This window comes from Caretta caretta, chromosome 24, assembly GCF_965140235.1.
Source record: "Caretta caretta isolate rCarCar2 chromosome 24, rCarCar1.hap1, whole genome shotgun sequence".
NCBI lineage: Eukaryota > Metazoa > Chordata > Testudines > Cheloniidae > Caretta > Caretta caretta.
Window position 1 is genome coordinate 18,474,989 of NC_134229.1, and position 25,179 is coordinate 18,500,167.

A 25,179-nucleotide genomic window follows, 5' to 3' on the forward strand; every position below is an offset into this window, starting at 1 on the left:
GGGGGTGGCGAGTTCAGCTCTCAGGGGTGGGGGGGGGGGGAAGCCGATTCTCCTTCCCTCTTGCCCTTTCTCTAGGCCAAGGCCACGTGCAGGCTCCTGCAGCTATTCCTGGGGCGGGAGGTGAGGGGGTCTGGGCCCCCTGGGGTCTATGGGGGAGAGCAAACCCCGGGAACAGGCCTGGGAAAGTGAGGGAGCAGCACCCTCTGGTGGGCAACTGCAGTAACACGCTGGCCCCATGGGCCCATCTCACCCAGCATCCCGCCTTGGGAAGCAAACGCGATTCCGCTGGGTCCAGCACAACTTTATTCTCTCAGCAGTGGTTCATTTCCAACCCCCTCCCTCCCCAAGACTGAGCCCCATTCATAAAGAGGGCCCCACCCTTCCAGCCCAGAGTGGGGAACACCCGCTCCCAGCTCTAGGCCCACGGGTGCCGACGCCCCACAGAGCAGAGGCAGTCCAGCTGGTGCAAACAGCAAGTGGAGGGAGCCCTGCAGCGTGGGTGGGACCCCCCAGTTCAGGCACAGGGTGGGAAGCAGGGCCTGACAGAACTGAGCAGGGTCCGCCCAGGCACCCCGTTATTCAAATGCAGAATATGGGGGCCTGGGGCCTCTCTCAGACCCTAATGCTGGCTGCAGGGGTTCCCTGCTGTCTGCACACCAGGCTCAGGGAAGGGGGGGGGGCTTTGCTCCCCAGGGGAGGCTAGCAGGAAGCTCCCACCCCACAGTGAATGCAGAGGAAGGTTCAAACTCCCTAATGCCAGACTGGGAGGGGAGGGGAGGGGAGGGGGGGGGGTCGGGAAGCTGCCATGGTTGAAGATCATTAACCCCCTCCCCAGTCAAGGGATGCACCCTCCCACTCAGGACCCCAAACAGGGAGCCCCCAGATTTCGCTTAAGGGAGGGACCAGAGTGAGAGTCAGGGACAGCCAGCCCCAGGCCAAAGGACCTTCCATCATCATAAGGGTCAATGAGAGGGTGTGCCCTATGATGAGGTGGGTGGGGCTTAATACAAGGGGGCGGGGCATTAGAGAAAGAGGGCTGGGCTAAGTCGCTGCATCCTGTATCCCACACTTGAGGTTCGCTGGGACAGCAAAATCTGCAGAGGATGAAAAAACAGACACATTAGACAGAGCGATAGGGGCCCTGGCCTCATCTACGCCCCCTGCCAGCCCTCAACTGGGATAACTCCACCCCCCCGCTTTAACCACTAGACCCCCCACTCCCCTCCCAGCCCCGTGAGAGAACCCAGGCGTCCTGCCTCCCAGCCCCCCACTGCTCTAACCCACCAACCCTGAGGGGGGAGGGATAGCTCAGTGGTTTGAGCATTGGCCTGCTAAACCCAGGATTGTGAGTTCAATCCTTGAGGGGGCCATTTGGGGTCTGGGGCAAAAATTGGGGATTGGTCCTGCTTTATTTTTCACTTAGGACGGAAGAACCCAATGCACAGCTACAGACTAGGGACCGAATGGCTAGGCAGCAGTTCTGCGGAAAAGGACCTAGGGGTGACAGTGGACGAGAAGCTGGATATGAGTCAGCAGTGTGCCCTTGTTGCCAAGAAGGCCAATGGCATTTTGGGATGTATAAGTAGGGGCATAGCGAGCAGATCGAGGGACGTGATCGTTCCCCTCTATTCGACATTGGTGAGGCCTCATCTGGAGTACTGTGTCCAGTTTTGGGCCCCACACTACAAGAAGGATGTGGATAAATTGGAGAGAGTCCAGCGAAGGGCAACAAAAATGATTAGGGGACTGGAACACATGACTTATGAGGAGAGGCTGAGGGAGCTGGGATTGTTTAGCCTGCAGAAGAGAAGAATGAGGGGGGATTTGATAGCTGCTTTCAACTACCTGAAAGGGGGTTCCAAAGAGGATGGCTCTAGACTGTTCTCAATGGTAGCAGATGACAGAACGAGGAGTAATGGTCTCAAGTTGCAGTGGGGGAGGTTTAGATTGGATATTAGGAAAAACTTTTTCACTAAGAGGGTGGTGAAACACTGGAATGCGTTACCTAGGGAGGTGGTAGAATCTCCTTCCTTAGAGGTTTTTAAGGTCAGGCTTGACAAAGCCCTGGCTGGGATGATTTAACTGGAAATTGGTCCTGCTTCGAGCAGGGGGTTGGACTAGATGACCTTCTGGGGTCCCTTCCAACCCTGATATTCTATGATTCTATGAACCCTTCTCCCTCCCAGCCCATGGAGAGAACCCAGGCGTCCTGGCTCCCAGCTTCACCAATTTGTTGGGGTTGAGGAAGGTTCAAGCTGTTCATCAGCTGGACAAAGGCCTCGCAGCTCTGGGTCAGTCGGGGGTTCAGGGTCCTCTCCTCCTCCACCGTGGACACCGTCTGGCCTGCAGGGGGCGCCAGGGGGCAGGTGAGAAACAGCACCAGCAGGGGGAGCCCCCACCCCTGCGGGCCCCCCACCTGGCTCCCTGGAGCACAGTGCCCCCTAGTGCCGGGCTGGGGCATCGGGGCCAGCCCTGACTGCCCCACTGAGCCCTGCCCCCTGCAGCACAGCGCCCCCTAGCGCCGCGCTCGGACTCACCCGTGTAGTCGTGGGCGGGGTAGATCAGACAGTCTCCGGGGAGCGTGAAGATTTTCTCGTGCACAGAGCGGTACAGGGTCTCCGGGGAGCCTGGGGGGCGGAGAGAAGTGGGGCCTGGTTACCATGGGGTGAGGGACACAGCCAACCCCTGGCATGGCACCCCAGCCACCCCTGGCACTACCTGGCCAAAGCTCCCTGGCATGGCACCCCCATCATCGCCCCAGCACCCACTGCCATCACCTTGGCAACCAGCAGCCATGTTCCCCAGGGCTATGGCGACTAGGAGGTGAACCCAGAGATGCTCCCTCCATCTCCATGGCAACTACCAATCATGTTCAAGAGATAATGCACCCCCCCCCCCCACCCCTCACCATGGCACCAGCAGGTCATGCCCAGCGGTTGTCACCATAGCCATGGCGGTCACCATCATATCAAAGGGATGCACTGTCTTGTCCCCACGGTAACCATTCACCAGCCCTCCAAGAACCCCCCCCCCCCCCCATCACCCCAGCTCGCAGCTCACCCTGCTGGAAGTCGGTGCGGCCGCAGCCCCGGATCAGCAGGGCGTCCCCGGTGAAGGCCATGGTCCTGTCACTGAGCACGTAGGTCAGGCAGCCGTCCGTGTGTCCGGGGGTGGAGCGGGTTTCCAGGGCCTGCAGACGGGGAGCCAGCGACATGACCTCTTCATGGGACCCAGGAGTCCTGGCTCCCAGCCCCCTACTCTGACTCCATTCTGCTCTGCTCCCAGAACTACGGAGAGAACCCAGGAATCCTGCCTCACAACCCCCCTGTTCTGACCCCACTCAGCTCCCAGCTCTGGGGAGAAACCCAGGAGTCCCAACTCCCAAGTCCCCCTCCCTCCACAAACACATGCTGTAATCACTAGACCCCCCTGCCCTCCCAGAGCCAAGGAGAGAACCCAGGAGTCCGGGCTCCCAGCCCCAGTGCCCAGGTGACTTACGAAGGCCCCGAATTCCAGGGCGTGGCCCTCGCGGAGGAGGATGTCGGCCAAGGCCCCGCTGTCCTGGGAGATCACACTGCGGCAGCCTGGGAGCATCGTCTTCAGCAGCCCGGTGCCCGTGATGTGGTCTGCATGGCAGTGGGTGTTGGCTGCGCGGAGCAGAACCAGGGATTTACAGATGGGAAGCTGACCCGCTCCCCACCCGCCCCGCCAGCCGGTCCCTGCCCTGGGGCCGGATCGGGGCCGGTGCCCCCGAGAGGGGACAGGCCCCGTGCCCCATTCTCCACCCCCTGAGCCAGCCGGTCCCTGCCCTGGGGCCGGATCAGGGCCGGTGCCCCCGAGAGGGGAAAGGCCCCGTGCCCCATTCTCCACCCCCTGAGCCAGCCGGTCCCTGCCCTGGGGCCGGATCAGGGCCGGTGCCCCCGAGAGGGGAAAGGCCCCGTGCCCCATTCTCCACCCCCTGAGCCAGCCGGTCCCTGCCCTGGGGCCGGATCAGGGCCGGTGCCCCCGAGAGGGGACAGGCCCCGTGCCCCGTTCTCCACCCCCTGAGCCAGCCGGTCCCTGCCCTGGGGCCGGATCGGGGCCGGTGCCCCCGAGAGGGGAAAGGCCCCGTGCCCCATTCTCCACCTGCCTTCCAGGGCTGCTCTCACCTGCGTACAGTAAGTTGAGGCCCAGCTCCCTCACCAGCTCCGCGTCCCGCTTGGCCGTCTCCAGAACCGGGTCGATCAGAACCGCCTCCTTGGTCTTCCGATCCGCGAGCAGGTAGGTGTAGGTGCAGCTCACGGGCTCAAAGAGCTGTGGAGGGGAGATCCAGTTAGCACCGGCAGGAGAGTGGGGTCTAGTGGTTAGAGCAGGGGGCTGGAGCCGGGACTCCTGGGTTCTACCCATGGATCTGGTGCTATCCCTCCTGCCCCATCAGTCATTCCCAGCTCCAGACTCCCTTTACCCTGGGAGCGGGACAGGAAGTCAGGAGCCCCGCAAGCAGGGCGGGGAAGTTACAGCACCAAGGATCTGATCAGACCAGCAATAAGGCGGGCTGGGATTTCCTGACTGCCAGAGCGCGTTCTTCTGGGGAGAGAACCCAGGAGTTCCAGCTCCCAGCCCTGCCCCCCTGCTCTGATCACCAGCCCCCACTCCCTTCCCAGAGCTAGGGAGAGAACCCAGGCGTCCTGGCTCGCAGACCCGCCCCCGCTCTAACTACCAGACCCCACTCCCTTCCCAGAGCTGTGGGGAGAACCCAGGAGTCCTGGCTCCCAGCTCAAACCACCAGCCCCCACTCCCCTCCCAGTGCCAGGGAGGGAACCCAGGAGTCCTGGCTCGCAGACCCGCCCCCGCTCTAACTACCAGACCCCACTCCCTTCCCAGAGCTGTGGGGAGAACCCAGGAGTCCTGGCTCCCAGCCCCCCCTGCTCTAACCACCAGCCCCCACTCCCCTCCCAGTGCCAGGAAGGGAACCCAGGAGTCCTGGCCCCCACTCCCCTCCCAGTGCCAGGGAGGGAACCCAGGAGTCCTGGCTCGCAGCCCCCAGGCCCGGCCCGGGGCTCACCTGCCGGAAGAGCAGCCCCTGGCGCTGGGCGCGGCGGGTGCAGTAGGGTCTCAGGGCCAGGGCCAGGGCGCGCCGGGCAGCGGCCGCTGCAGGGCGGCTCCGGGACAGCCACATGGCCGGGGCAGCGGGCGCTACGCTGGTGCCAGCTGCGGGGACGGACCCTTTAAATGCCAGGGGTTGGGGAGGACGGGAGGGGGCGGGGACAGGGAGCCTGGAGCCCTTAAAGGGCCAGCTGCACGGGGGGGAAGCTGGGTCCGTGGACATAGAGATGCCCCTGACACACGAGGGAAGGGTAACACAAACAGATACACACACTAGGGAAGGGTAACACCCACACACAGAGACACGTGCATAGAAATATGGAGTGCCACACATGTACACACAGGGATATAATTACACACAGGGTTCCAGATACACACACACATACACACACACTAGGGAAGGGTAACACAAACAGATTCACACACAAATACACACACACTAGGGAAGGGTAACACACACACATACACAGACACTAGGGAAGGGTAACACCCACACACAGAGACACGTGCGCAGAGACATGGAGTGCCACACATGTACACACAGGGATATAATTATACACAGGGTTCCAGATACACACACAAGTCCCTCTCATAGATACACACTCTCCCTGGAATACAATTATACACACAGCAGCCCTGGCACGTGCGCGCACACACAGAGATACAATGCAACACACACTGGGTTACACACATATCCAGAGTCCCCCTCTCTGTCTCACAATGTACACAGGGTTACACTTACACACACACATGCAGCCACACTGGGCTACAGTCCCGCTGGCATACCCCAGGTGCACCGAGAACAAGACACAAGCACTCACAGGTCAGCCTCTTTGGAAACACACACCCACACACAGTAAAGATTTACCCCTGCAACCTGTTAATTGCACTGCTTTGTTGCTGTAGGGTCTTCCAAGGACAATTAGCAAACACATGGAAGAGGGTACAACACTGGGCCCACAGCTACAGATCGAGTCCCCTTTAAATATGCAAATGAAGGTCGCAATCCCTATCCTGATTGGTCCATTCTGCAGGACAGCTCCCGGGCTGGTAGTTTCATTTCCTGTTCATCTTATTAACCCTACAAATGCCAGATATAGGGGAGGCCGCATCACCTAGCGGAAAGGGGTGGGGTGGGGTGGGGTATGGAGCCAGGACTCCTGGGCTCTCTCCCCAGGGCTCTGTTAAGGCAGAGGGGTGAAAGGGGCGAGAGCCAGGGGCAGGGCTGGGAGACAGGACTCCTGGGTTCTCTCCTGGGCTCTTGGGAAGGCAGTGAGACCTAGTGTTTAGAGCAGGGTGGGGCTGGGAGCCAGGACTCCTGGGTTCTCTCCCCAGCTCGGGGAGGGGAGTGGGGTCTAGTGGTTAGAGCAGGGTGGGGGGCAGTGGGCAAGGACCAGGGGACTTTAACTGTCCCTATAGATTCTTGTCCAGCTGGTCTCTGCCCTTTGCCAAAGAAGCAGCTGAGATTAACCCTTCTCCTGCCAGCCCTTTCCTCCGGGACAGGCGCCCGCAGCCCACCTGGGAGAGGGTTAGAAACCCACGAAGCAGCTCAGCGCCGGGGGTCGGGATAGGGATATGGGGAGGGGGGGAGAAGTGACGTCATTGTTTATTGTCTTGGCCATATGGACTTCGTTCCCAGGGCACAAGTCAGGACTCCAAGCCCGGCCCCTGGCTCTAAGTACTGGGTGTGAGCTCCAGTCGTTAAAAGGGTGTGGCAGGCCTGCCAGCCAGGACTCCTGGGTTCTCTCCCCGGCTCTGGGCGGGGAGTGGGATCTCATGGTCAGAGCAGGGGGGCTGGGAGCCAGGACTCCTGGGTTCTCTAGAGATGAGTGCATTCTGTGCAGACCCGTTGCCTGTTGGGTTCCCAGGGGGCATGAGGCAATCATTCCCTCCTGGCTACTAGGCCTGTGTGGGCTCTGGCAGGGGGGTGATTTGGGGCCCCCGGGAGCAGGCTGGGAACCTGCTGTGGCAATAACATGGCTGGGTGCAGGGCTGAGGAGCCCGAGCCGCTGGGTGTGATGAGACGGTAACTCCTGCTGGGGGCTGATTATATCTGGGAGGGAGAGATTTGCCAGCTGGCAACCGATGCCATGATGGAGGGGGGAGGGAAAGGAACAACGCCCAGGAGTCCTGGCTCCCAGCCCCCTGCTCTAACTACTAGACCCCACTCCCCTCCCTGAGCTGGGGAGAGAACCCAGGCGTCCTGGCTCCCAACCCCCTTCCTTTGCCCTTGCGGTGTAATTACAGTAGCGCTGAACTCTTCCCTCCTTTCAGCCATTTTGGGCGGTGACAGTCACCGTGGGCAGAACTCCCACGCCATGGAGTCCCCCTATCTTGTCAAGGAAGCCCTGGTCACTGGCCAGCCAGGGGCCTCCTCCAGCAATCAGCCCGATCTCCAGGGTTTCACATCGTTGCTCCCCTGCTCCCAATCCTGCGTTTTTTTACTTTTCAGGAAGCAGCTGGCTTGGGAGCTCTAATGGGTTAGAGCCGGGGGCCAGGACTCCTGGGTTCTCGCCCTGGCTCTGGGAGGGGAGTGGGGTCTAGCGGTGAGAGCGGGGTGCTGGGAGTTAACCCTTCTCTTCCCCCCGCCCCCCACCACAGGCTGTTTTCTGTATTTCCTGCTCCCTCAATGATCTTTTCTGACAGAAATTAAAATAAAATGTCGAGCCAAAGCCACTGAGCAGAGGGAAACCCTACGATAATAAGCCAGCCTGTGCAGTGTCAGTTCTCAGGGCAGACCCCAGAATAAACAGCATGCCCGGCCGCCCAGCGCTCATAAGCAACCCTACAGCAATAACCCTAGGCGGTGCAAACCAAGGTCTCCGGAGAGACCCCGCAATAAACAAACCACTCTGCCCAGTCACCCTCCACGGAGCAAGGGAGCGTGCATAGCCCCGGAGAGAGCCAACAGACAACACATTAGTGTCTGTAGCCCCAGGGCACGTGAGAGACCCTACCGTAAACAAACATACCAGTGTTCACAGGAGACCCTACCGTAAACAAACAGGGCTCTGCGGCCCTGGTGCTCACAGGAGACCCTACAATAAACAAACGAGCCCGTGTGACCCCAGTGGTCACGGAAGACCCTACAATAAACAAACGAGACCTTGCAGCCCCAGCATGCACAGGAGACCCTACAATAAACAAACTGGGATGCCCAGATACTCCACCATCAACAAACCATCCTGCTGCACAGCCCCGTGGTTCATGAGAGACCCTGGCCTGGGAGGGGAGACCGAGCCTGGAACAGCCTGCTGCTGGGAGCTGCGGCGGGGGGGGGGGCGGGGATGGACGCATAGAAAGAACAGCCACCGCGCGTTGGCACGATGAATTTTGTCCCTTGCCCGAGCTGGTGAGAGAAACCAGCGCGCGAAGGGGGAGCCCTGACGCGCCCCCGTGCGGGCACTTGGTATAGCCCAGCGCTCGCTCCCTGCTCCTGGCCCCTCCCAGCGGCTGGGTTGATTCGGCCGCGTCCGGCGGCGGCTCCTCCCTCCTCCCCCTCCTTCCCCGGTGGATTCTGCTGCGTCCGCCCCCTGTTCCCTGGGGATTCCCCCCTCCCAGGGATTCCCCCCCCCCGCGATATTTACCCCCCTTCCCGCTGGGATTTGCCCCCAGCCCCAGGAATTCACCCCCAGGATTTGCCCCCCTCCCTCACTGAGCCTCCTGCATTGTCCCCTCCCCCTGCTCTGCCCGGACTCCAGGGTTCTCTCCCCGGCTCTGGGAGGGGAGTGGGAACTGGGGGAGGGCTGGGAGCCCGGACTCCTGGGTTCTCTCCCTGGCACCAGGAGAGGAGTGGTGTCTAGTGGTTAGAGCGGCAGGGGGCTGGGAATCAAGCCCCAGAGGCAGGAATGGAACCCAGGAGTCCTGGGGGGCATGCGGGCCCCGTATACGGGTGAACCTCCCCTCTTATGAAACAGGGCTCAGCCGCCCTTTGGGGGAGCTGAGAGCCTGCATGGCCAGGCTGACAAATAGAAAATCCTAGGGAAATTAAATGCAAACGACCCCAGTTAACGCTTCATTACAGGGCTGAGATATTCCACGCCCCGCAGCTTATCCCACCCCTGCCACCAGCTCTGCCCTGACAGTCTCAGACACGGGATTTTCCCTTCTCCCCTCTGCACGTCCCAAACCAACCAGAGCCAGGGCTCTTGATGGCCCGCCAGTCCTGCACCCTTTAGAGTAGGATCCCTGAGGAGAAAGCTGCCCGTCTACATACGTCTGTCCCATCTTTGTTACCCAAGATCAGAGCCCTGTCACTCCGGGCGCTGCACAGACCCAGACTAAGATCAGCCCCCCCCCCCATGTGCTCCATCCTGACCCACAGCGACCCATCCAATATTCCAGTGAGGAGATGAACTGAGAACAAGTCTTTGGGGGGAGGGCACTGGGAGGGGTATATGGCACAGGATCGAGGGGTAGGCGGGGTCTGATGTGGGGCTGGATCTGGGGGATATGTGCATGGTGGAATGGGAGGGAGAAAGCTATATAGATAGATGAGGTTGATGGGGGAGTGGGTATATGGGGTCAGTATGTGGGGCTGGAAGCTCCCCGGGGGGTGTGTGTGTGTGTAGCCAGGTCCCCCTAACTCCAGCCCTGTCATAACCATAAGGGTAGCCTAAAATTCCTCCTTACCTGTAAGGGGTTAAGAAGCTCAAATAACCTGGTTGGTACCTGACCAAAGGAACCAATGGGGACAAAAGATCTTTTCAAATCTGGGGGGGCCTTTGTTTTGGGTTCTTTGCCTTGGTGTTCCTTTGCGCTTGAGACTAAGCGGGACTGGACATCAGTCCATGTCCTCCAAACCCTTCTGAACCAGTCTCTCCTATTACAGAAATTCTAAGTACAGCCAGGCAAGGTGGATTAGTTTCTCTTTGTTTTCTCAGCTTGTGTATTTTCCCTTTGCTGGAGGGAGGTTTATCCCGGTTTTGTTGTAACTTTGAAGCTAAGGCTCTGGGGGGGGGGGGGGGGGGGGGTTCTTCTGTGTTTTGTGCATCGTTTGTTACCCTGTAAAGTTATCTTCCAACCTGACTTTACAGAAGGGATTTTTACCTTTTCTTTTTCTTTTTAAATAAAATTCTTTTAAGAAGGGATTGATTTTTTTTTTCAGTGTCCAAAGATCTAGGGGTTTGGGTCTGTGTTCACTTTGTAACCAATTGGTTAGGATATTCTCAAGCCTCCCCAGGAAAGGGGGTGAAGGGGCTTGGGGGACTATTTTGTGGGAACAGGAACACCAAGTGGTCCTTTCCCTGATTCTTTGTCTAAACCCCTTGGTGGTGGCAGCATACTGTTCAAGGACAAGGTGGAATTTGTGCCTTGGGAAAGTTTTTAACCTAAGCTGGTAAAAATAAGCTTAGGGGGTCTTGCATGCTGGTCCCCACATCTATCCCCCAGAGTTCAGAGTGGGAAGGGAACCCTGCCATGGTGGCAGCGGTGGGCCCCATACGCAGCCCCGACACTGCCCCGCTCCCCGCAGCTGCCTGCACTGTGCCCATCACCCCGGGCCAGCGGGTCTGAGGGACCAGCTGGAGAAGGACAGAGACCAGTGGCTGGGGCGGGGGGGGAAGGAATATGACAGGTGAGCAGGGGATGGGGACAGGTGAGCAGGGGGGATGGGGACAGGCGAAATGGGGGTGTAGGGAGATGGATGGAGGGACAGAGGACATGGGATGGATGGAGGTATAAGGGGATATAGAGACGTGGGGCTGGGGAGCTGGAAGGGGGACTGGTACCCAGAGGGACGATGGCCAATTGTAACACAAGGGTCAGTTTTGGCCCGTTTGTATCTTGGGCCGGGTCTCAATGGGGCCAGAGCCCCAGCGGGCAGGAACTGGCCATCGCTCTGGCGACACTCCCTTTCTCATTCACAGCAGGGCATTTCCCCTGTGTAAATCCCAGCCCGGTTTTGCTCACCCCGATCTTGGCCTGAATCCGGCCCCCGAGACTGGATTCCCGCTTCTTGGGCCCAAATCCCACCCAGAGGACTAAACTCCAGCTGCTGCTGGTGACATGCAGGCCAGGCTGGACTATTGGTGCATGACAGTGAGGTGACGCCAGCGAAATGCCTGAGGGACAGCACCATGCGGACTGGGGGGACCGGGAAACCATCGATAATCGGTCAAATGACATCATTCATTGCAGGGCCCCGCTCTCGGCCGGGGTCTGCACAGCGCCCCGGCGCGAGGGGACCCCCGCTCTCGGCTGGGGTCTGGGTTTATTGTTGTACAATCTCTAATTTATAATATTAACTAACAATATGATAATACTTATAAATGATATAATTATCAATTACTACATTTTAAATGAGAGATTGAACAATACTTTATATTATAAATACATTATTTGTAATTAATTATAAATTAGATATTGCATATTATATATGTTAAACAATATTAATCATTTCTAATAAACACAATTATTTAACTAAATGATTACTACTATTTATCATTTATAACATATTATATCATAAATGAGAAATTAGTAATAAATCAGGGACTATATATTAAACACTACTTTGTATTATAAATGATAAATTAGTAATTATTATAAATTGGGCACTATTCAGAATATATTAAAATACATTAGTAGTAAGACTAAGCTTTTATCAGGGATATTTTTAGTAAAAGTCGGGGACAGGTGATGGGCAAAAAAGAAAAGTTCATGGAAACTGTGACCTGTCCTTGAATTTTACTAAAAATATCCCGGACAAAATGGGGATCGGTGGGTCCCCACACTGTCTGAAGCGGGGCAGCTGAACTGGGGCTGTGGGGTGACCCTGCCCCCTGCAGCTCTGGGGGCCCACAGCGGCTGGGAGCTCGGGGGTTCCGCCATCGCAGCTGGGGGCTGTAGGGGCTGCCAGAGACGGTAGAGGTACCCCACAGCTCCCTGTCCCCGCGGGCAGCGGGGGACCCACAGCTCCCGACCACCGCAGGCTGAAGTCACGAAGGTTGCTGGAAGTCACAGATTCTATGATGAAATCAGTCTTATTAGTAATTATCAGTAATTATAAATTAGCAATTGATACTCACTCTCTGTATTAAACACCACTAATATTTTCTATTACAGATGATAAACTATTTGATTCTTCTCCTTGCCTCAGGCCCGTCTCCCTGGGGCTGGCTCGTCTCCATTCCCATCTGTCTTGGAGCAGTTCCTCAGAAACGCTGCTGTTCATCGAAGCCCAGCTAGCGCTGGGTCTTCCAACCCAGCTTTTACCTGCCACGTCTAACTTCAACCCCCCCATTTCCTGGCTGTTCTTCCGATCTTCCAGCCCCCTGGCCAAACCGTCCAAGCCTGGATCCCCTCCGCAGTTCTAGAATTGGTGCTACCTTCCCCGAATTCGTTTGTTCCAAGCACAAATTCATCCTCGTTACCCCCAGGGTCCAGCTGAATGGGTTTATTACCATTCTCTGCAAGATCTGCACCGGTCGCTTCCTCCGTTCCCAGCATTCGGAGCCATACACGCTGCAGGCCCAATTACCGACTCGTAGTTCTGACTTGTCACTGTGCTAGCCAGCCTCCTACCGCAGGTCACGCCTCACTCCTCTTTATGGACTCGACGCCTTTCCTGCTTCGAAGATCCTTGCTGAGTTCCCCATTTTCCTGCTGCGGGGACTGACCGCTGGCTGTAAGACTTTGCCAGAGACAGGATAACTGACCAATTGGTTGTGTTAATTATTAACATTTTGTTGTAAAACCCAGATTGCACGTTTAACGAACTCTGACAAGTCATGTTATACCTAAGCCTTGGAAGGGGTTGGTTTTTTATCAGTAAACATCGATAAAAGTCAATTTCACCGCACCCACGGAAACTGATGGAAAAATCTTTCTATTGATGATCATCAAAATGTCCGGATGGGCGACGTGAGACCAGCCCGGCTGGGGAATGGAGCGGAGCTGGATTTCAGGATATTTGCTTTGTACATGTCGACAATGTGTGTTTTAACAGGTATAAAGCTTTCACTTTTTAAAATCAACGTTTAGTCATTCAATAATTATTGTCTGACCCGCCCTGTTGCATGACTGCCCCATAACTTCCCGCAACAGCGAACATTTAAATCAGTAAAAAAATTTAAAATGCTTTAAAAATTGGTATGTCAAAAATGATAAAAACTCAAATTGTCAAGCCTAATTATACATTAGCCATTAGTTCCTAATTATTAATAAGTATGAATTCTTACTATACATTCTCAACAGATCTTGGATGATAGATTATCAGTGATCAGTTACCAATTATTATAACCAGGTGACAATGTGTTGGCTACAAATCGATAGTCACGCAGTAAAATTAATCAGATGAAAGAATGTGACGGAAAAAAAACAACAAAAATAACAAAGATAAATTGTGAACTGGGAAATTTCTGTAGCAGGTTAAAAAAAAAGTCGAGTAACAAAAATAACTTTACCCAGATTTTAATTTTAAACATGTAGGTGAAATTTAACCAATCTGCAAAAAGAATTGAGAGAAAGAAAATACTAAACAACAGAGTAAAAATAAATCACCCTTGAGGGGGATAAATAGCTGGGTAGAAATTTTGAGGTTTAAAAAAATCTGGCATTTGAGGGCTGGGTTTCTAGTGATGAGAAATTAATGCCCTAGGAGTTCATGGTCCATTTCATACTGGGGTGACAGATTTTCATTCAAAAGTCAATCCTGACCTGCAGCCCCCTGTTATCCCAGCCCTGAGATGCCCCCCCACAGCTCTGCCAGTGCCCCTCACTCCTGACCCGCAGCCCTCTGCACAAGTCACAGATGTTTTCTGGGTCCTGTAGGTTATAAGTACCCCAAACCCAACCTGCTGCTGCGGCTGGAAAGGGGATGAAACCATGGGGCAAGGTTGATCCCTGTTATAGAAACGTCTTCCAGTGTATTATATGCACCCCATGGGGAGGACAGGGCGGGGGAGGGAGGGGGGAAATTCGCTCATTTTATTTTTTGGTACATTAATCTAAAAAAAGTAATGACTCTGTCTGTCCATCCTCTGCTGGAGGGGCTGACTGCCCCCTCCCCCAATCTTACACACATCACCCCCTGGGAAGTCTTGAATTCCCCCAAAGCCCAACTTCTCCACAACACCCCCTGCCCCTCCGAAAAGGTTCCAGACTCCAGCTCAACAGGCCCCTCCCCGGTCTGTGAGTGCCCCTCAATTCCAACCCACAGCCCCCTGCTATAACAGCCCCGGGCTCCCCCCCGGCTCCGTTCATGGACCTACCTCTCGGTCTCTGTCAGCCCTGCTATCAGCCCCACTGCTTCGTTTCTGCCACTCACTAGCAGCTGTGCGGTCAGATCAACACAAGGGGGCCACAGCTGGGCTCATTAACAGGTTTAATTAGGAAAGATACACACTGGCCATGCAGCAAAGGACAGGGCCCCCCAGGTGGTGTGGGGAGCAGCTGAGCTGGGCTCTGGCTCAGGACCCCCACACCCTCTCTTCTCCCCCAGCTGGTCTGAGTCAGGAAAGCACTGTGGGGCACAAGAGAGAAAGTTCCCCTGCTGGATTCCCCTGCCCAGGCCAGACAGAACATGCGGAGACCCCCACCCCTGGCTACAGCTCAGAGGGAGAATGGATGGGTTATGACTCCATGGCTGGAGATGGGGGTCACGCAGACCCAGAGCAGCTGAGGGGTGGAGCAGTAGCTCCAGCCCCATTCAGGCCCAGAGAGCGAGATGCCGCCGCTCATCACACACGTGTCCTGAGTTTCAATACAGAGGCCGCTCCCTGAACCAGTGTGTGTGTGGGGGGGTGTTCGAGTTCATGGCAGCAGGGCCAGTAGCTTTTCCGCAGCAGCTCCCTGGGGGATGTGGGTTTATGGGGGCACAGGCTCAGCAGCACATCTTCTTTCGAAGGACAATGTGGGGCCCTTTCAAAAAATCCCACTGGGACAGAGCAGGGTCCCCAGCATGCACCCTCCGCTGTGCTGGGTGGGAGGGAGCCCAGGACTTGCAACCTAAATTCAGTGTGGGGCCCAAGCCAGGGCCTCAGGGAGACCAGACCCACCCCCCTGTTAAAGGGAGTTTTTAAACCAAGCTTCACCTGAAAGCCCTTTATTTTGCTCAAAGAAAATGTTGTAGAAAAGAGCTCCCCCCCCAAATACAAACAGCACCCCAGGATCTAGGGCAGGAGAAAGGGAAACCATGGAGACAGGCACACAGCAACCCTGAAACTGACCAGACACACCCACCTAGGTCCCTCTCCCCCCAGCCTGAAACCGACCAGGGAGAGAAGGAAAGTAACCAGCTTAATTTCCTTGCTCAGAGCAGTCAAATGGTAAGACCTGAACTCACCCACCGCCGTGGCTCGGTGAAAATTCACGGTGCCAAGCGGTTCCTGGCTGCACCGTTCCCAGGGCGGTAAGGCAGGGAGGGAAGGTTTCCTGCATTTCATCTGGGTTTGTAAATTCTCCAGAGTTTAGCATCTAACCCCGCCCCGCGGGTTCCTCCCTCCCAGTCACAGACTCTGTCCAGCACAAGTCACCTGGGTTTAACTGAAAAGGGGGCCCACGCAGGTGAAGGGGACTGGACATGGGGGGTCCAGCGGATGCAGACACCCGTTCAAAGGGATGTGATTGTAGGGCGGGCGAATGGCGAGAAGCAGAGTCAATCCAGGATTAACCCAACAGGTGGAAACGACAGCGCTGGCGGAAAGAAGGTTGAGGGGATGGGTGGTGAGGGCGCCTCACAGATTGGGGGGAGGGGTATATTGAGGGGAACAGGGAGGAGGAGTCAGATCAGCTGCGGGGGGTGGGTACATGTGGGGCGGCCCTGCCCCGGCACAGAGCCCAGCTCAGCCCCTGCAGTTGACGTTGATGCGAACAGGAGGCTCAGGCAGGGGCCGGAACCGCCCCGCCCAGCGTGTCATCCGTACCCAGGTACACGGGGGGGCTCCCAGCCCCGAGTCTGCGCTGGGGGGGTCTGCGAGCGCCGCCCTATGCTTGGGGCACCACCACGTAGGGCTGGTGCGGGATGAGCCGCTGGCGCTGGTTGCAGGCGTAGATCCAGCGGGGGCGGACGAAGGAGAGGTTGGCATTGTCGTTCAGAGCCTGCGGTGGGCGACGGCAGGGAAGTGAGGGCCACGCGCAGAAGAGCATCTGACCAGCCCCCCTGCTTTAAGCCCCTCGACCCCACTCCTCTCCCAGAGCTGGGGAGAGAACCCAGGAGTCCTGGCTCCCAGCTCCCCCTGCTCTGAGGCACTGGACCCCACTCCCATCCCAGTCAGGGACAGAACCCAGGAGTCCTGGCTCCAGAAACTCTAGCCTGCACCCTGCATTAAACACCCAAATGCGACAAACAGGTTAAAGGCCCCGTGTCCCGTTCCCTGCCCCACGGAGCCAGCCAGCCCCCTGCCCGCTCCAGGGGAGGACACGTGCACCTCATCCATTAGGGGTTGCTATTCTGGTGCTGGGGGGCAGGGGGAGAACGGGGGGAGCCCTCTCACCTCCTCGAAGGTGTCGTCCCACTCCTGGGCCGTGATGACGTAGTTCACCCGCTCGTTCATGTAGCCCTCCACCTCCCTGGGGGCAGGACGGCAGCATCAGTGAGAACCCCTCGCTCCGACCCACCGTCCGTCCCCCCAGCTCTGCCCGCGCCCCTCGCTCCGACCCGCGGGGTTCCCCCCAGCTCTGCCCGCGCCCCTCGCTCCGACCCGCAGCCCCCGCGGGGCTCCCCCCCAGCTCTGCCCGCGCCCCTCGCTCCGACCCACCAATCGATTATAAAGAATTGCTCGCTGAACACAGATGTGTGTCCAGCACAGAGATGCAGCTGTCTCTAGGGTGGGGCGCGGAGGCTGTTTAACAACCTCCCAGAAACAGATCATGCCTAGGACAGCAGCGAAGGAGAATTTTATAACTACAAAGGGGACTTCGGGAGCTACCCCCAACCAGCAGGATTTCACCCCTCACCCGCTGAACGCCGTGATGTAGCGATTCAGGAGGCGTCGCTCCTGGGAGGGGAACTCGCCATAGAGGAAAAAGCGTTTGCCCACGAAGAAATCTGGAGGAGGAGGAAAGGGGTCACGTAAAGAGCGGGATGCTCGAAAACCGCTTGGGCGTCTCCCTGTCAGAGTCGTATGGTGTTCACCTGTGGGACTCCCTGCCGCAGGATATTAAGAATCTCCTTCATGTGTTCTACTCAAACTCACTGTTAACTGCGGTTACCCATCCCCTAGAGGAGACAGGCCCCGTGCCCCATCGTCCCCCACCCAAGAGAGCCAGTTCCCCCCATGGGGCCGGATGGAAGCCAGAGGTCCCTGGAAGGGAAAGGTGCCATGTCCCACCACACATACCAGGAAGCTCCGGGATGGGCTGATCTGGCTCCTCCTCTACATCTGTGTTCTCATCTGTAGACCCACCATAGGGGTCGTCATCGGGGTCCGGAGCTGCCTCCCGACCCGCTTGCTGCTTCTTGCGGTGCTCCTCCTCCACCCTACATCAGGGAGTGTGGGTCAGCCAGGGGGTGACACCCCTCCCGCTCCTCTGCTGAAGCAATGGAACCCCCTGCCCTACCTCATCTCCACCCCCCTCCCAAAGCCAGGGAGAGAACCCAGGCATCCCGGCTCCCAGCCCCCCTGCTCTAATCACTACACCCCACTCCCCTGAGCTACAGAGAGAACCCAGGAGTCCCTCCCCAGAAAGAGCACCGGGGGGGAGGCGGATCTCCCCCTGGGGCCCTTTTCCCATCCCTCCTGTCCCCACCCCCCTCTCTGGATCAGCCCCCATGGCCAAGGGGCACTCGCCCCAACTCACCGGGGGCCAAGCTCTGCTGTACCCACCTCCTCAGCTCATCGTCTGTGTCGCCGGAGTCGCCCTCCCCGCTGTCTCTTGCCCCTGGAGAACAGCACGGGAAATCAGTCCCAGCCACCCCACAGCATTGTGGGATACCTCCCGGGGCAGGGAGCCAGGACTCCTGGGTTCTCTCCCTACCTGCAGGCTCCCCGCTGTCCGTGGAGGCCGGGGAGCTCTCCCCCCCGGCCCGCGAGTTGCCGGCGTTGGCCCAGGATGTGCCGGGCTCTGTCTCCTCCCCCGAGGACTCACCCTGAGGCGGCAGGGCCCTGGCAGGTGCCTTGCCCTGGTGGTTGGAGCTAGGCAGCCCGGCTCTCTGCAAGAGAAAGGTCCGAGGGGGGGGGTCTGTGCAAGGTGGTGTAATGGGGGCAGGGGCTTGGGAAGCTAGACCCCACCCCCCTCCCAGAGGTGGGGAGAGAACCCAGGAGTCCTGGCTCCCAGCCCCACCCCACTCCCCTCCCCGAGCCAGGCCCTGCCCCATCTGATGCCCCCTACCTGTCGGGGGGAGGGGGTCTTGCGGGGCCGGGCAGGCGGCTCTTCCTCACTCTCCTCTTCCTCCTCACTGCCCGAGGCAGGAGGACCGTCCATCAGGTACCTGCCCAGGGACACCCCTCGGTTATCCCCTCAGCCAAGCGCTGCTCCCCAGCCCCAGGGAGATCCGCCTATACCCCCTGGAGCCCCCCCACCCCCCTGCAGTCCCCTACAACAGGACTGAACCCCCTGGGCTCCAGCCATCACTGATTGCCCCCCCCCCCATGAATGACCCCCCAGCACCCTCCCCCACCAGTCTTGCTCCCCATCTGACCCCGATAGCATATAACCCCCCAAGCCCCAGCCAGTGCTGACACCTCCTGGATGGCCCCCCAGACCCACTGGATGTAGGGTGCCCCCTCCTCACCGTTTGCAGGGCAGGTGCCGCCGGGCCCGGTGGCAGTCCAGCACCCACTCTTTCCGCACAATGGTGCCCCCGCGCCCCTTCACCTGGCTGTACTTGGGGGTGTTGGCGAAGGCACAGCTGGGGGAGAGGGAAGCAGAAGGGAGATCAGAGAGAGGTAGATCAAGGCATCAGGACTCCTGGGTTCTTTCCCCAGCTCTGGGTTGGGAGTGAAGTCTAGTGGTTAGACGAAAGTACCTAGATGAGGCGGGTGCTGTCGGGGGTCCAGTTGGGCTGGCCGGGCGGTACCGGCCGGGCAGAGGCAGGGAGCCGGCAGTACCAACGTGAGGTGGGTGCTGTCCCGGGTCCTGTCGGGCGGTACCAGCCAGGCGGGGTGGGGAGGGGAGCCGGCAGTACTGATATGAGGTGGGTGCTGCCAGGGGTCCAGTCCGTCTGGCCGGGCAGGGAGCCGGCGGTACCCACATGAGGTGGGTGCAGTCGGGGGTCCAGTCCGGCTGGCTGGGCAGTACCGGCCTGGCGGGGGCAGGGAGCTGGCAGTACCTACATGAGGTGGGTGCTGTCGGGGGTCCAGTCGGGCCGGTACTTGGCGCCCATCTCCAGCGCCTTGTCCCGCAGTTCGGAGCGGAAGGGGTTCTGGAAGCCGCTCAGCACGAAGACCGTCCCCTGCAGGAGCCTATGAAAATCCTCCCCTGCCCCCTCCGGCGACGGCTCCTTCGGCTGCTTCTTGTGGGCCGGCAGCCTGCTGGGGGGTGGCTCTGGGGTTGGGGGAGGACAATAGGGGGGGTTCATGATAACACCCACCTACTGGGACACCTGAGCCAACTGAAACACTCGGCCAAATGAGTGACAGATCTGCCCTCCCCTCCTTACACTGTACCCCGCCCCCCTTTCTCTGGCCCTTAAGGTACCAACAGACCTCGACCCGTCATACTGTAGACCCGTCATACTGTATACTATGGAGAGAGCTGGGGAGAGAACCAGGAGTCCCCTCTCACCTTTGGGCTTCTTGGGGGCTGGCTGCATGGAGTGGGGGGCCTCGGGGTCAGGCTTCCGAGCAGAGGCGGGGACCGAGTTCTCCTTGCTGAACTCAAACTTCCTCTTGGTGGGAGCCGGATCCTGAGGGAGAAGAAGTGAATCAGGAGCGAAAGATAAACAACTGGTACGATCAGCATTGGATTCCTGAACGCAGCCACCACTGCGGGGGCTGTTTATACAGGGACCCCTCACCGGGTGCTGAGATGCGGCAGCTTTAAGACAAAACGTGAAGGAGAACCCTGTACCCAAGCAAATCTGCAATGCAGCAGATTGTGGGTACCAGAATGCAGTCCCCAGTGATGGGAGCCGGCCCGGACGCCAGGGTTCACATAGATGACTACATTCCCAGGTCAGCAGGGCCACCTGTGCCCGTCAGCCCGTTCCAGACAGCCCAGGCCAGAGACCGGCCCCCCAGTCACTCCTAGGGTCGATCTTACCAAGGAACCCCCTGTCTCAACTGAGAAACTGCCTGGGATGGAGAATCCCCCGCGCCCCTTGGGCACTTGTCCCAATGTTTCATTGCCCTCCCTGGTGAGCACTGATGCCTTATTCCCAGGGTGAATAGAGACGGGATCGCAGCTCCCGGGAGCCTTCCCTGGGTTAAACCGAACGGGTCAAGTGCCTGGCGTCACTTGCTCTGCGGGGAATTTTCAAGCCGTTCTTTGTTCTCGCGGCTCTTTGCCAGGGGAGGACACAGGAACTGGCCCCCGGGTTCCAGCAGCCCCCGCCACTGCGAGGGCTGCGCCTGGCCGAGAGGACTGTACCTTGGGGGAGGCTGCAGCGCGGCTCGGGGAGGTCCTGGCGGTGGGTTTCTCTGCAGCGGGTGGGGAGGGGGAGGAGGCGGCAGCGCTGGGTGTACTGGCCTGGAGGGTGGCCACGGCGTAGCTGGGGGACAGTTCCTCCGTCTGCGGGGCTGCACGGGAGAGCAGACAAGAGATGTCGCAGCCACAAATCACAGTAGCAGCCCGCGGAGCCAGAGCTAACCAGACGTACCACAGAGGGCAGGGGACAGCCCCTGGAAACCGGCATCTCTGGGTAACCTAGGCAGACGGCCAGCACACCCAGCTGTGGAGAGAACCCAGGAGCCCTGGCTCCCAGCACCCACCACTAGACCCCACTCCCCTCCCGGAGCCGGGCAGAGAACCCAGGAGTCGTGGCTCCCAGCCCCCACCCCATTCTATCCCACTAGACCCGCCCCCCCCCCCCCGGCTCCCCTCCAGGGGTTCATGGTACCTCTGGGTGGTGTGAGAAGCGGTTTGCTAGCTCGGCTGAAGAACAGGGCCCCGGGCCTCATTGAGGCAGAACTGCTGTCCTCGTCCTTCACCTTAAACTGGCCCAGCTTGGTCACCTTCTGTACGGAGAGAGATGCACAGGGCTGGGCTAGTTCGGGCTGCAGGTCGGGCGTGAGGGGCACCGGCAGAGCTGGGGAGGGGGGAGCCCAGGGCTGGGCTAGCAGGGGGCTGCAGGTCAGGAGTGAGGGGCACTGGCAGAGCTGAGAGAGGGGAGGGGGGAGTCCATGGCTAGGCTAGCAGGATTGAGGGGCACCACCAAAGCTGTTACTCACCGGGGAGGCAGATTTTGATTGGGTTTCGTTGTTTTCGGGTGGCGAGTGGAACTTCACAAAAGACAGCCCATACGCTAGGGTCTATGGGGAGAACAGCCAGAAAGAAAGTGACCCATTGGCAGAGCTGGGAAGAGAACCCAGGAGTCCTGGCTCCCAGCCCGCCTCCCCTGGTCTAACCACTAGACCTCACTCCCCCCGCCCCCGCCGAGACACCCTGTACCCCATGTTAGGCACTTTTATAAGGTTATGAAATATTTGGTACAAAGTCTGCTTTGTGAGCTATCATTTGAAAACTCATCATTTGCTGAACATCACTGTCCTTTTAAAATGTGTGTAACAGTGTGTGTAAAGCTACGTACTTTTACTATACGATGTTACTAAAATATGTTAGGATTCTGGGGAGCACCCACAGACTAGCTCTTCAGAGACCACAAAGGACAGAACAATACCCCACCAGGTGTTAAGAAACTATCAGCTGGGTAGGCGGCCGTTCTCTGGCAGGGGGAAGGTGTGAGTAAGAAATGTACATTTCGCCCCAGAGATGGTTCAAGCCTCACGTACACAAGGTGTGGGGTAATCCTCAGGGGGGAGGGGGTAAAGGAATGAAACAGTGGCTTCTACCTCACCTCTCCCATCTCTCTGCTCATGACATCAGTGTATTCCCTGGAAAGACACTGAACCAAAGTGGGGGATCCCAGGCTGAAAGGAAATCCAGCCTGTGAAATCTACCACAAACTTTTGGCGAGAAAAACCCTTTTTTGCTTTTAACTCCACTCAGGGGGTAAATTAGGCAGTAGCTTGCGTGCTTATTTCCTGTCATTTTTCTTTGCACCCCATTCTGGCTTTTACGTCTCATCACTTGTAAGCGATTGGAATCGACCTTTCAGCAGGTAAAAACCTTCTCAAATAGTTTCATCCAAAACAGAGTGTTTGGAGCGAAGTGTTTGGGAACCTCCACTTGGCTGGTGCACAATACCTTCCCTTTGATGGGATTTCTATGAGCTCGTGCTGTCCAGGAGGGTGCTGGGCAGTACAAAACGCACATTTCTGGGGGACAAGGCCGGGACTAAGGATTTGCGGGTGCTGCCCAGTGTGTAATTGAGGAAGGGCTGGGAAAGTGTTCCTGTAACTCAGCTCGGGGTGACTTTGCATGCTGCAGGCTGTGTGAGAGGGCCAGGACTGGTGGCAAAGCAATGTCAAAGAGACCCAAGGGGACACAGCTGTTCCCCACTCCAGACTGTACCCTGGGGAACATCACCCCCACCCCGCTTGAGCGGGTCGCACTGACAATGGATCACGACGTCACCACTGTTCTGCACTGCCCACTTTCACTCACCCACGTGTAATCCCTTCCACCCCTGCCTGGCCAGTATGCGAGGGGTCCCCAGACCAGGCTGTACTGCGGAGGAAGGTCCCAGGGTCGGGAGGGGTCCCACCTTGGTGTAGGGCTGGGTGCAGACAATTTTCACCCGGTCCCATTTCTTCTCTGCTGCTGCCTTCACCAGCTTGTCCGGGCCGAACATCCGGACCCGGTTGAGGTTGGTGCCAGCCTTGCTCTCCGAGGGCGACATGAAAGACGAGGTGACCAGCAGCACCTTGCGGGGGGGGGGTGGGAGAAGAGAGCCCGGGTTAGAGAAGCCTCTGCAAACCCCTGACATCCCCCCACCCCAAATCCTGTCGTCGCCACAGTCCTAAACAGTTAAGCCCCCTGCCGTCGCTCAGCTGGGCCCCACCCCACAGGGCTCACTGAACCAGGTCGACCCCTCTGCCCCCCACCTTAGACCTGGGAGTTCCCCAAAGCTCAGCATGCACTGCTTCCTCCCCCTCACCTCGTAGTCCTGCTCGCTGGGTGAGGCAGAGCTGCCGGCCAGCACCTCCACGAAGGCTGAGCCCTCGTTGCCCACGTCGATGCTGTGGATCCGCTCCTCCTTCTCAAACTGCCGCGGGCGGAAGGGGAGAGAGTCAGGGGCCGGGGATGCGGTGCCCACCCAGGGCCCATTCCCAACCCACTCCGGGAACCAGGAGTCCAGGGTCCCCCCTACACCCTAGTCCCCTCCCAGGGACAGAACCCAGGAGTCCCGGCTCCCCCTTGCCCCCCCCCCGCTTCCAGGGACAGAACCCAGGAGTCCCGGCTCCCCCTTGCCCCCCCCCGCTTCCAGGGACAGAACCCAGGAGTCCCGGCTCCCCCTTGCCCCCCCCGCTTCCAGGGACAGAACCCAGGAGTCCCGGCTCCCCCTTGCCCCCCCCCCCCGCTTCCAGGGACAGAACCCAGGAGTCCCGGCTCCCCCTTGCCCCCCCCCCCCGCTTCCAGGGACAGAACCCAGGAGTCCCGGCTCCCCCTTGCCCCCCCCTTCCAGGGACAGAACCCAGGAGTCCCGGCTCCCCCTTGCCCCCCCCTTCCAGGGACAGAACCCAGGAGTCCCGGCTCCCCCTTGCCCCCCCCCCCCGCTTCCAGGGACAGAACCCAGGAGTCCCGGCTCCCCCTTGCCCCCCCCCCCGCTTCCAGGGACAGAACCCAGGAGTCCCGGCTCCCCCTTGCCCCCCCCCCCCGCTTCCAGGGACAGAACCCAGGAGTCCCGGCTCCCCCTTGCCCCCCCCCCCGCTTCCAGGGACAGAACCCAGGAGTCCCGGCTCCCCCTTGCCCCCCCCTTCCAGGGACAGAACCCAGGAGTCCCGGCTCCCCCTTGCCCCCCCCGCTTCCAGGGACAGAACCCAGGAGTCCCGGCTCCCCCTTGCCCCCCCCCCCACTTCCAGGGACAGAACCCAGGAGTCCCGGCTCCCCCTTGCCCCCCCCCCCTTCCAGGGACAGAACCCAGGAGTCCCGGCTCCCCCTTGCCCCCCCCTTCCAGGGACAGAACCCAGGAGTCCCGGCTCCCCCTTGCCCCCCCCTTCCAGGGACAGAACCCAGGAGTCCCGGCTCCCCCTTGCCCCCCCCCCTTCCAGGGACAGAACCCAGGAGTCCCGGCTCCCCCTTGCCCCCCCCCTTCCAGGGACAGAACCCAGGAGTCCCGGCCCCACGGGGGGGGGAGAGGAGGGGGAGCTCACCTGCAGGATGACCGACAGCTGCTTCTCGCCCGCCTGCGCCGCCTTCCACTTGCGGTAGGTGTCGGCTTTGAGCAGGTTCTCGGCGCAGTGAGTCTGGGGAATGGGGGGGGGGTGGTCAGGGGGGCGAGACACCCCCAAGGATGGTCTCTCCCCCCCCCCAGGAATGGTCTCTCCCGTCCCCCGACAGGGAATGGTCTCTCCCACTCAGCTCTCCCGTCCCCCCCCACAGGGAATGGTCTCTCCCGTCCCCCCCCACGGGGAATGGTCTCTCCCGTCCCGTCGTGGTCTCGCCGACCCAGACCTGACCCCCCGGCCCGGCCCGCCCCCGGGAATGGGCTGCCCCGCACCGGGTCGGCGCTGCTCGCGGACACCACATGGCGGACCCCGATCTCCGGCATCCCCGCGCGCCGCCGCTGCTGCCCCCCCCCGCCCGGAAACAAAACTCCGGCGCCCCCGGAAGTGAAACCGCTCTGCGCCGCCCGCTCCGCTCTATGTGGGCTCGGCCCTCCGAGCCGCTCTGCGCAGGCGCCGTTGCCCAGCGAGGGATTGTGCGCGTGCGCAGCGCCCGATCTCGCCCGAGCAGCGGAGCGCGTGCGTGGTTCCTTCGCGCCTCTTTCGCCCGGTCCCCGCTCGGTCGCGGCGCATGCGCCCCGAGTGCTGCTGGCGGCTCTTACTAGTGCGCATGCGCCTTGCTCTCGTGCAGCCCGCTCGCACCTGTTCCACCTCCTGGCGGCGCAGAGGTGAAGTCGCATCAGAGCGCGACATGACGTCATGCTGTGGC

General features: G+C 59.2%; 1 protein-coding gene across 7 annotated transcripts; it reads right to left on the bottom strand.

The window, feature by feature from the left end:
* Positions 1 to 285: 285 nt before the first annotated feature.
* LOC125625578 (persulfide dioxygenase ETHE1, mitochondrial) lies at positions 286 to 24,865 on the bottom strand. Of its 7 annotated transcripts, none has more exons than XM_048827821.2 (22): positions 24,746 to 24,865; positions 24,399 to 24,491; positions 23,183 to 23,290; positions 22,790 to 22,948; positions 21,354 to 21,434; positions 21,023 to 21,140; positions 20,554 to 20,702; positions 19,750 to 19,870; positions 19,299 to 19,509; positions 18,758 to 18,874; positions 18,355 to 18,454; positions 18,001 to 18,175; positions 17,850 to 17,904; positions 17,364 to 17,503; positions 16,981 to 17,071; positions 16,518 to 16,593; positions 4,149 to 4,293; positions 3,499 to 3,647; positions 3,061 to 3,190; positions 2,538 to 2,627; positions 2,227 to 2,343; positions 286 to 1,094 (listed from the first exon to the last, which is right to left on the bottom strand). In XM_048827821.2, the coding sequence occupies exons 1-22, from the start codon at positions 24,794 to 24,796 to the stop codon at positions 1,042 to 1,044; spliced, it is 2,529 nt and encodes an 842-aa protein (XP_048683778.2). In that variant the 5' UTR covers positions 24,797 to 24,865; the 3' UTR covers positions 286 to 1,041. The 7 variants fall into 7 exon arrangements, with proteins under 7 accessions (XP_048683778.2, XP_048683773.2, XP_048683779.2 ...); XM_048827816.2 differs by having other exon boundaries at positions 19,299 to 19,515; XM_048827822.2 differs by lacking the exon at positions 2,227 to 2,343 and having other exon boundaries at positions 19,299 to 19,515.
* Positions 24,866 to 25,179: the final 314 nt, after the last annotated feature.

Excerpts from the sequence above, each read along its gene's own strand:
- LOC125625578 (XM_048827816.2), bottom strand. The coding sequence starts at position 24,796 with ATGCCGGAGATCGGGGTCCGCCATGTGGTGTCCGCGAGCAGCGCCGAC. Across the intron at positions 20,703-21,022 it reads GCTTCTCACACCACCCAGAG|CCCCGCAGACGGAGGAACTG; the intron begins GTACCATGAACC and ends TCTCCCGTGCAG. Across the intron at positions 3,648-4,148 it reads CCTCAACTTACTGTACGCAG|CCAACACCCACTGCCATGCA; the intron begins GTGAGAGCAGCC and ends TGCTCCGCGCAG.